This window comes from Scophthalmus maximus, chromosome 8 (assembly GCF_022379125.1).
Source record: "Scophthalmus maximus strain ysfricsl-2021 chromosome 8, ASM2237912v1, whole genome shotgun sequence".
NCBI lineage: Eukaryota > Metazoa > Chordata > Actinopteri > Pleuronectiformes > Scophthalmidae > Scophthalmus > Scophthalmus maximus.
The window spans coordinates 8,143,438-8,155,012 of NC_061522.1; the positions used below are offsets into that span (position 1 = coordinate 8,143,438).

General features: G+C 41.3%; 1 protein-coding gene across 7 annotated transcripts in view; it reads left to right on the forward strand.

The window, feature by feature from the left end:
- Positions 1-11,575, forward strand: part of fam13a (family with sequence similarity 13 member A) — a 51,946-nt gene that overhangs the window by 21,523 nt on the left and 18,848 nt on the right. For 5 of the 7 annotated variants that reach the window (XM_035638133.2, XM_035638138.2, XM_035638137.2 and 2 more), the window contains 4 exons: positions 529-782; positions 5,832-5,873; positions 10,598-10,639; positions 10,773-10,970. In XM_035638133.2, the coding sequence (XP_035494026.2) occupies positions 529-782; positions 5,832-5,873; positions 10,598-10,639; positions 10,773-10,970 (536 nt within the window). The remainder of the gene's footprint in view (positions 1-528; positions 783-5,831; positions 5,874-10,597; positions 10,640-10,772; positions 10,971-11,575) is intronic. The other 2 variants (XM_035638135.2, XM_035638134.2) reach the window with 2 other exon arrangements.

The window sequence follows — 11,575 nt, forward strand, 5'->3', positions numbered from 1 at the left end:
GGCATCGCACCCATTTTCGTACTCCGTCTACCACAGCCAGTCGGCTATTTGGCTTCAGTGTACATGGGCAGCCATACCAGCGCTTTCCATATATACTAGAGGAAGAGGGAGCTTTTTGACACATTCTTTGACACCTCTTTCAGGTTTCCTTGGTTGAAACTCTGTAAAATGCAGAAAGGTAGTATTCACAACGTGGCTGTAGTTAGGTTAAGGTTCTTTTCCTACACGACAGTCGGCGGTTCACGCAGTTTATACCCGCTCAGGGTCAGCACGGTAAGACAAGCATCAGTCTAAGCTCACCGTTTAACAAACTGATGTCCTCTCTTCTTGTATTGCTCTGCCTCGCCTCAGAAGAGCCTTGAATGCATGTTTCATAGCAACCGGAGCAATGTGTCTCTCTGCTATTGTGCTTATATGAGTATTGTTAGCTGTGTCTCATTTCCCTCCTGTGCTGTCTCATGTTTCCTGTCACGAGACTCACCTGTTGTTGGCCTCTCTCTCTCTCTCCCTCTCTCTCCATTAACACAGGTGAAGAAAGGGAAAAGTGACGGCATGCCTGAAGCCGTCACTTTTCCTCTGCCCAGCCGCTCTGCTCAGCCGCCCCATGCGAGGTCCCACTCCATATCGATAGTTTTGCCCCTTACCTCTGAGCTGAGGAGTCAGAGTCCAGAGGCGATGGACACAGCTCCCGTACCCCTGGCTCGCCGTGGCGCCCCAGACGCTGCCTCGCACCCCAGCCATCTCGGTGTCAGCCCCTCTGGTAGCATGGAGGCCCTCAGTAGGTCAGTGTGTGATCAAAGCACATGCACCTGTGTCAAAGAAAAATGTTAATATTGGCTACTACACTTTTACAATCCATTATTATTTTTTAATTTTATGATCTGTTGTGTTTTAAAAAATAGTAGCAGAGCTGTGTGAATGGCAGAATGTGGATTTATCAGAGAGACATGTTGTGAGCTGCATGCCTGGAAAATAATTAGTATGTACGGCAACGTCTGATATGATAATCTATGCATTATATCCTAACTATTGTTTAGATTACTATTCACCAACCCTGGCTTTTAAAAATAATGATCTAAGCATACCACACTAAGTGTGCAGTCAAAAACATAACTCAGCTATATGGTGTAGTTGAGTTTGCTACTCCTGCAGTTTTATGATTTTATGAGGATCACGGTCTGTAAGCATGATCCTTTATGGCCACACTAAAAAACCGTAGGTCATAAAACACGAAACTTTTATTATTTTCACTATGTGATTTGCGTCTTACCTTCTGCATTTCTAGTTCAATTTTTGCATGCTGCAGGGACCTGCAAGACTCGTAACTGGGTTATGACGACTGTTTGCGTAGGTGATGTGCCATGAGCTGAGGGGTGGGTGAAGAATCTTGAGGGATCTAAAGCCCGAGCCCCGTGGCAATGTGCCTTTGGCATGCAAACAAGCCTATTATTAGAAGTTGAAACTGGAACCACTCGGTGTCAAGTGTCCTCGGTCCTGGAATAGCCAGGCTACAGCTGTGTTTGTTGTTGGGGCTCTTTCTGCTTTAACCCAGAAGCTTAGACTGGCATTAACATTGATGGCGATCCCACCTGCACTTTTTAAAACCTCTTTTCACACACTCCAAAATCCAGTCGTTTTTTCTGCCCTGATAATGAACTGTTTGTATAATGAATTAGCTTTGGGGGCGGGGACTACTAAATGCTGTATGGAGCAAAGCAATAAATGTGGTGTGTGATGTTGAAGCGCCGAGGTGTGAAGTGATGATGCTGTTTTGGCTTCTACTACCACTTCTAGAGTACGTCTGTGACCTTTAGTATGAAATTAATCAAAGTTTAAAACTTTGTCAGCACCGGATCCATTAACACATTACATAAAAGTTTGGTATGACACCGACACAGTGTTTTGCACCCACACATAATTGTATACTGAATTACAAATCCCACCACTGTAGCTTATACGTGTAATTTAAAAATCGAATTAACGTCACATATTTTGTCGGCTGTAATAAATAAGGGTAATAAGGGTAACAGGATTCGAAAATTAAATATCAATGACATTTTAAGTTCTGTGTTTGAGAAAGTTTGCTCCATGGAGCAGATGTACCTGTCTAAAGGAGGTGGCAAAGGAAATACTTCCAAGAGTTTTCCTCACCCTGTCAGGGTACCAGTAAATCTCCTGGGGAATTTTATCCCCACACTCTAAAATTCTCCTCGTCAGGTCGTATTGGGTGACTGATCTGCAGACAGCGTGACAGGGGACCTCAGCTATGTGCGTCTGCAATCTGAACTCGATGGTGTTTCCTAATAGACACCTGAAAATGGCAAAAAAGACCCCAAAAAATTTCATCATCTTTGATGTAGCAAAGCTCATTCGCAGTGTCTGAAAAATTACTCACTGACACCTATTTGTGTGACACCACATGACATTCATGTGGAGATTTTTTCTTCTCATGAAATTGTATAAAAATGGTGTCAGTTTTAAGTAGCTGTGATTTTGACACGTGATCTGTTTTTTTTCATATCTGTAACTGCCCTCATGCCTACTTGTCAGCTTGCTCTCACTTTCCATAGGTATGTGTCAGTCCAGTACAGCACATGCAGCAGCAGAGCACAACATTTGAATGGGCCACAACTGAAGTTAACATATCCAGAGTGACAAAATCAAGGAACCACTTTCATGAAGCATTTAATGTTTCAACGAATATGTTTGTTTGTTTTTTTTACACTTCATTCGTTATCTTATTATTTTTTGTATGTTGTGAATTAGGACGTCAAGAGTTTAAGAATTTGCCACCTCACTTGCGATAATGAGGACGATTTTTTATTTATGTGATGACATGTATTGACACCTGCACCCTTCATTCCAGGAACTACCCCTATCTCGATTCGCCCAGTGATCACTCAGGCCATGTTTAGCAAAAATGAAAATCGTCATTCTCAGCGTTAACTCCCCTTGCAGACCGTCGCGTGTATTCACGTTTCGACCTCTGCACCGTATTAGAGATTGACTCTTACATCTGAATGAATCCAGTAATTTTGTCTCTCACCTGTGCCTGAAATATGACACCACGCTCGTTCTCCGCACATGCCACGTGAGCCAACATAGCAGCATCATGTGAACATATTTTGCTCTTAGCATTGCGTAGTTGCACGCAGGGGATGCATGCTGGCTTTTGTGTGGAGTTGCCATGGTACACTGAATCTTGTGATGTAACTATTGGGTTTCTTAGAAGCCCATTGGAAATAGGTGGGAGTGAGGAACGTTGCAGTGTGGTGTGAGTGCGGGCTCCCTGCGGGTATAACGGTATTGTTGGCCTCCTGTCTGGAAGTCTCGTCCGTTATGGCCTAAACGCATGACAGCACATACTGTATTTACAGCAGGAACCTTCTGGCTGGAACAGACTGGATTTGCTGCATTTTACTGAAGTGCCTCTTTTCTAAATCTCATTGTTCTAAGATTTCAATGAGGACTCTCAGTCATTCCAGTCATAGGATATCTATAAGTAGGAAGTCAAAGTCAATCCGAAATCTTTTCCACAATGCATCCAAGAGGCTTCTTCAGTTTTATATGCTTGAGACTCCCCAACAGATAGGACAGTCGAAGCCTCTTGGATAAGTGCCAAAACGTTTTATGGCAAAATGCCAAACTTAGCTTTTATCTGAGGCCATTTGGATTTTGAGTTGTGAATCAGAAGATAAATTATGACGTGATTTGTAGCCAGTTAAGTTAGGATGATCATTTTAGTCAAAAAGATTTAATCCAAAGAGAGGGTTAGGGTGAATTGCGGTTGGTCCTCAGGCTGGTATGGGTAATGGCGAGCAGACCCACACCTGTGGACCCTCGGTTGCGGGATGGGGTATGCATCTGTAAATTGCTGCATTCATATGCAGATCTTCCATTCCTCATTTTAAAACCTAAAGCATGATGTGTTGCTTTAACACATTTTTCTGATGGTATGAGCATATACTATGCATAGCTCAGCCGGGATTATCCAACACATACTTTGGATCTTGACCACCATACAATTTGTGCCCCGAGGTATTCTAAGAATGTCCAGCACCCGTTTAAAAGCCGATGGTTTCGGGGTCCTCTACGGACTGGAAAATACTCATACACGGGACTCCCTTGCCTCCTTGTTAATTAGCAAAATGCAAAGAGAACTTCACTAAAAGTTTGATGCATTTCGTGATCTGTCCTTGTTGTGGTCTTTTACATAGCCAGACTTCTCTTCACATCAGTCCACTCACCGCTAAACTAAGCAGCAAGTGTTTTGTGTTGCATGTTGTAGAAGGCTTTTGGAAAATTTATGGCAGAGCGGAAGCAAAAAGACCCAACCAAAAATGACTGGAGCCAACTGGGGGATTATTCAAGTGACTAGCATCCGCTAAACCAGACTACCTTTGTCTACACTTTATTTTTTATTTTTTATAAATGTTGAAAAAGTGGATCGTGTTCAGATTGACCGACTTGTCACTGGTAGTTTTCCGTTCACCCCGGACGGATCAGGCTTTTTCCGAGTATCCCTACAAATCTTTTTGTTATCCCCTCAGTAAGGTAGTGGGTAAGCAGGATTTCCGCTTTTGCAATTCACAGTGGCTGTGACGGCAAACATTTTTTTAATACGCTCGCCAGACTGTGTAACACGAGTTAAGAACATGGATGTGTGGGGGGGGGGGGACATTCTCCACTGAGACTCTTAAAGAATTCAGAAGTGTTGTTTGGTGAACTACACCTGCACGTCAAACAAGGCTGGAGGAACAAGCACATTTTCCTGTACAGTGTCATTATAAAAAAACTTTTGAAGTTCAACGAACTTTGGCCCATTTTGATTCCCGCCTGACTTGAAACCCAAATCCTTTGTTTTGAATTCGTCTGAATGGCCAACGTGGTTTCCTCACCACTCGATACGCCTGCCCCTTACAGTAAGCCACATGTAGGCATGTCACGTACCAAAACACACTGTTAACAAACAGTCACTCAAAAACAGCTCCTTCTCCTGGGTTTTGGAACATCTGAGGCTTAACGTGTTTACAACCAACAATCCTGAATGACTGTTGGTTGTAATTATTTCAGTTGGAGGTCTATTTTTTTCTGTTCCTCTTTCTAGGGTCAAACTAACCCAGCAAGCCAGATTATTTAGACTGTCCACTGAATATCAGAAATATAGTGTGTTTGCTCATTTCGGAATCTGTGGAGCGGTAAACGGCACAAAGAATATGCAATATTTCTAGTTCTCAGTGTACTGTAGTCAGTCAGTCATAATTTATCATAATGTCTGACCTAAAGTCCAGAACCAAAAGATATTCAATTAACAATGAATACAATATAAATTTACAATTTACAATATGAAACAGAGAAAATCCACACATGTAAAATGAAACAAACATTTGATGGCAGCTTTGATTTAGAGAAGATAATGCGGTTTTCAGCTCTGCTGAAGCAAACAAGACTAAGTGATTATGAAATGTTTGGCCTGTTAGTGCCAGGATATGAATATGTTAAGCAATTTCAACTTCAGGCCCAACGTCTTCTTATCGTTGCAAAATGTCACCATGTGTCCCTGGCATACATTCAGCCCGCATATATACCAGAGCAGCAGCCATTTCTCTCTTGGTTCATGATAATAACCCGCGACAAGTTCCACAAAGGCACTGATCTGTAGCACTGCATGGCTATTATTCTGCAGACAAAAGCCAGCCGTATGCTCCTATTTTCATCCCCAGGAACATGTGGTGGGGGGTGGGGTTCATTTTTTTTTTTTTGTAGAAAAGCATTTAATAGCAACCTTGTGCAAGCTTATTAATTATATCTGTATATGTTCATTTTTTCAGTTCCCAAGAAGAAGAGAGGTCAATATCTCCTTTCTTCATGAGGTAGGCTTCCTGTCTCTGTTTTCTTAAAACTGTCAGAATTGGGTGAGAGTTGAGATGAACTGTGAGATGTTGTTTTGGACTGTGGGGTGTGTTGGGAAGTGGCCGTGTGCCGCCGCAGTGCATTATCATCGGAAACAATGGAACCACCAGTTAGTGGGAAAGCAACGCACCGTGCACATGCAACAGTTTTGCCGACCGCTGGTTGGTTTATTGCGGCGGAGGCAGACGCAGCACGTGTCTCAGACACGCCACCCAGGCAAAAGACACGCCTTCGGTGAAGACACTGTTTCAAAATGACGTAGTGGTTAAGATTATAGAACAGTGCAGGAGGAGTAATATCTGAGTCGATTAATGAATTAGTTGAACGACTCAAAAATAATATTTTGGCAAATATTAGGGTTTTTTTGTATTAAAGTGACCTGAATATATTTTTGATTTGCATTGTTGATCGAACGTAACAAGATGTCATAAGATGATTGAGCTTGTTGAAGTTGTTTTATGAAAGCATTTTTTTTTTTTTACATTTTACGGTCAAAGTGAGTAAAAACTAACCGACTACAAGTGAAGGGAATGATGGTGCATGAATGCAATATACAATAAACCTCATGTTTTTGCTCATACAGTAAATGATAACATTTCAGTACTACCTGATTACATCTCCTTGATAATCTCTTGTTAATCATCAATTACCCTACTGTCATCGTTTCCCAGTTTGCACTCAGTGCATGTTGATTTAAAGCAGCTTGTCCAGTCAATGTTAATGACTGGTTCTTCAGTTAGTCAGTTTGAGTTGGCACAGTTTGACTGGAGGAGTTGTTTGCTCATGTGACTTTAGAGCTGATTTGGCTCAAGGGCGACTGTTTATGCGATCAAGTGTTATTATTGCTGACAGAGTAACAAGGTTACCGACGCTCGGAGCAGGCAAAGAAATGATTCAGTACAACTTTTAATTTGTTTTACGATTTTATGCTTCATATTAAAGGAAAAAAGGACATTCAAGTTTGAACAGTAAAACTATGGTGTACCAACATTATGGTTGGACATACAAATGTAGACGACCAAAACACTACAGATAAGACTGTAGCAGCTGCTGTAGATATTGTTTTTATAGGAACTGTAAACCTAGATAAAATAAAATAAATAAATAACTTGATGGTAATTAAGCACAAATCCTTTGTATGCATGATAGATGATCACAGGTCCCAAATCGTACACTAATCCAAGATTTAGATCAGTCACAGAGTCAGTTATGTACAGTATGTTTAGTATATAATACATAATAACTCTGGTATAGGATACATAATGTCTTTGTATGTGTTACATAATCTCTATGATCAGCGTACTTAGCAAACTGAAGATTTTACAAAACAATTTTACACATTTTACAAAAACTAATAACAATTGGCAGTTTGTTCAAACTTTCTGAGCATTGCTAATTCAACTTGATGTTCATTATTGAAGTCATAATAAGTTGTGGTATTGGATTTATTGTATTGTACTCTGAATTGTACTCATTTGCTTCTGATATTCTTTCCTCCTCAAGCATTAGAAACCTCTCAATGTAAAGCTGTCCAGTCCAACGCGAATGCAAACCCCGACCTTAATACAGTTTAAAAAAATCCTCTCTGACGAATTGGATTACATTCGATTTTATAGGTGTACCTAATAATTTGGTCACCACATGGAGGATTTTATTGTGGATTTTGTTGTGTTCCCTTTTCAAATATTAACTCTTGTTTTATTCATGATCTCTTTATGTCTCCCTGAGTCTGTGTTAGTGCTGTAGCAATGTGTCGATTTAATCAGTCTGTCAGTGGAGAGAAATTTGATTGTCAACAATTAACTTTTCAAATCGTTTTGCCTAATGACATATAAAAACTAATAAATTAATTTAAGGAATATCTAAAAACTAATAATACATTTTTTTTTTTTTTAAAGATTTTTTTTAAGGATTTTTCCGCCTTTAATTTGACAGGACAGCTGGGTGAGAAAGGGGAGAGAGATGGGGCAAGACATGCAGGAAATCGTCACAGGTATTCGAACCCTGGACCTCTGCGTCGAGGCGTAAACCTCGAAGTACATGTGTGCCTGCTCTATCCACTGAGCCACCCCGGCCACTAAAAACTAATAATACTTACTCATAATAAAACTAATCTTTAGTCTCAGGCCTAGTCGCTTTCTCTCTCAGACATCACCGGATGACTAAGACAAACACCAGTCAATGTTTCCTCTCTCCCTTAAACTTTCTGTCGGTCACATTTTTGCTGACGTTTATCATTGACTCACTCCGTAGCCTACTTGTACTTCGTCACATACGCGCGAGTGCACACACACACGCGCACACACACACACACATCAAACTTTTTTTTCAATAGTAAGACCGATAGTCTTCCCTGAATCAGCCTCAATCCAAGTTGACGATTGCTCTTTGATATTTAGCTGGAGCAGACCAAACGTCTGTTATTGTTAAACTGTGTCTTTTATAACCCTCTTCTGGGGTAAAGTTCTCTGCAACAGTAGCACTTTTGTTTGAAGCTGAAAACCTCTACAGCAAAATGTGACTCCAGAGGCATTACATTTCCAAGACTTTATAGCTCCCAATACGTTTTTACAGCTGTAGAATGATATTAGACGTCATTTTGTTACAGAATCACCAGCTGATCGGTTCTTGATAAAACCCTGGTGGCGTAATTTATATTTTTAGAATGTGAGAAGGATTGTAGGCTGGGGGTCACTCATATTCTTCTGGTGATATTCCCGTTATGATCCTGATGCAGTGACTCATCCAGTGTCTTTTGTCAGTAGTTCATGACTCAGACAGTCACCAGTCGGTCTCATACCAGAGCGGTTTTACATCGCTGCATCTTTAGATATGACTGAACCAGTGGTTCATAGTTTTTTTTTCTGGGCGGTGATATCAATTCCTTTGGTGCTTTACCAAACTGCCACACTTCTTCTACACTGTGCCAACCCGAAGTTTATTTGAGACCACGATAGCTGCCAGAAGATATTTATTTACCAATGTCTTACACTTGACACTTATAGTCAGCCAGACCCAGCTGTTATATTTCATCAACGACCTAAATGTGGCACAAGCAGACGTGAAACAAAGCTGACTTATCATTAAGGACCGACATAGATAGTAGATTTATGTCCATTCCTTGGAAATTAACCATACAAGGAGTTTCTTTGAAAAAGAGGTTGATTTCGTTTCATAGCTTCTACTTTTATTGCATCAGCCAGTAATGTGGAGATAGGAAAATAATCTGACTTCGTCAAATAATTGTAAATAATTACAATTACAAATAAAAGTGTCTCGCGCCGTTTGTCAGGTCAACGAGCTGTCAGGTTATAGGGTCGTATAGAATTCCTTTATACAAAACACCCCTTATTTCTGCCTTTTTCCTCATGAAATATGGATACGTTCATCACAACTTCTGGCTTTTAGTTTGGGATGAGGCATCATCAAGTACAGTAGACAGGACGTTGCTCTAAGGGGTCACCAGCCAAAAAGGTTGACAACTGTCCACGTGTCACAGTGTCAGTGCCAAGACTCCAACATGGGATCTAAAAACATTTCTCCAAGATATGATAACCATCCTCTTTGACCCTAACTGACCCTCTCGTCGTCTTTGTATCAAGAGCGTCCTGCAGCTTGGGGGACAATCTTACAAAGTCATCTGATGGATCTGGAAACTTTCTGTTGTATTTCAGACCTCAATGTGTGCAGTGCACTTGACGATTACATGCCTGTGACATTTGCGGGCGTTAAGGTCCAAGGTTAAGTCAATATTTACCAAGCTATTTAACTGTTTTCTGTTGCTCTAACCTCCTGCATTCAGAGCCAGAGCTGATTTAAGGTAGTGGGCCAATATCTTTCCCCGCTGTGCCCAGAGACAATCGATCAGTTCAGTCTGTCTGTGAGCTCCAGCGGACATAACTTCCACTCTTCTGTCGGCCTCTTTCCTTTCCAACTCTGGTGAATTAAGGAAACTGAACAGAAGGTGAAGAGTCTTTCTAGTTTTCACACAATGAAAACATATCGTTGGACTATTATAGTCTGCACCGGACATTTACAGCTCTTGGTTTTATGATTTTAAATAGTTTATACTCATCAAAGATGACGATCACGTTATCGGCCGCGCTCCCTTTCCTTGCTCGCAGCTCTGATAATGTCAAAACATGTCCGTGTCATTCGACGCACGGCTCGCCGCTGTCACCTTTACAGTGTGAATGAGTCCATTATTATCGCTCCCTTTATCAGCGCTCCGTACTGCACCTCTGCCAAGCTCTGCTATTAGTGTCAACACCACTGTTTAGGAAGATTTTTCAAGTGACCCTCGTGCACGTTTGACGTAGCTGTGCTCCAGGAACAGCAGACATGACGTGTACTCTCTGAAGACCAAAAAATAAATAAATAGACGTTGCGGCTAAAAAGAATGAAGATGGTTGCAGTAGGATTAATAGTTGCTATAGAAAAATATGGCCTATATGCTCTGCAGCCGGGTTTACCGGTAGTCATAGGAGCCGACAGCTCTGCTCTCAGAGGACCTTCTTATGCTCTACACACCGCTGAAGTTAACACACACTCGTGCACACTAGATGCCTCGATCACCCGGGGCCAGCATCAGAGCCTGGGGGATATTCGGCGTTGCTCAGTGACCTGTTGTGACCACCTGTTTCTGTAGCATTAACTCACCTTCCCCCTCACTCCCTTCTTTCAGTAACCACCTCTCCCCTGTACACTGCAGACCAGATGTGGTGAAGTAAGTGCACCTCCCTGCTGTCATCGTTACATACTGCTCTTGTAATTAATCGAGTTACAATTTGTATTTAGACGAAAAAAGGCCTAAATTTCACCTCACGTGAAACCGTCATTTGATTTCTTTCTCCCTGTAGTTTCCTGGACAGGACGATACGTTCAGCGGTGGAGCAGCACCTCTTTGAAGTGAACCCTTTACAGGATCAAAGTTCAGAGGAGTGTGAGTTGACCCCTCGTCCGCCGTCTCCAAAGGTGACGCCGACTGCGCGACAGAGACGTCGACGCCAGAGAGAGCAGCGGCAGGAGGAGAGCCCGAGGCAAAGGGAACGAAACAGGTACAATAGTTCCAGCAGTTGAGGGGACAAGCATGAAATTAGTGGTGGTTTGTCTTTAAGTAGCAAAACACTGGAGTGCCCTGCAAAAATCTTGTTCTCATAGTTTAATTTTCATCCATGATCTCAATCTGTCTTTAAAGTCAAATTTTTTTTTTTTACCATAAAAGTGAAGAAATCTGCCTGTGTAAGTGAACTGTTGTACGTTTTTGCGGTGCTGCATCTAGCATAAAATACCAGAGTCTCCAGCAGAAATGTCACAAATTGCATTGTGGGTAATGAAAGCACCAAGGTCTTGGTGAGGAAGAAGTTTGTTTGTACTAAAAAAAGGCGATAGCTCATTTTTTATTTTATCTTACGTTCTTTTTTAATTAGTAAAATTGTTTAATAGTCCTCCACCCAGTAGAGGCTAGTTATATTGAGTTCAGGAACGTAAGTGACTCAGCATAAGCAATTACAGGATACTGTTCCTTACAGAATTTTTAAGCGGAATCATATTTATTTAGTTTTATTAAGGTAGAGGTTTTTTTCCCACTTATTCTGAGAAAATAAACTTTAAGGACTCAACATTTGACAGAAACACTTGCTGTAATGAATATTATTTGCTC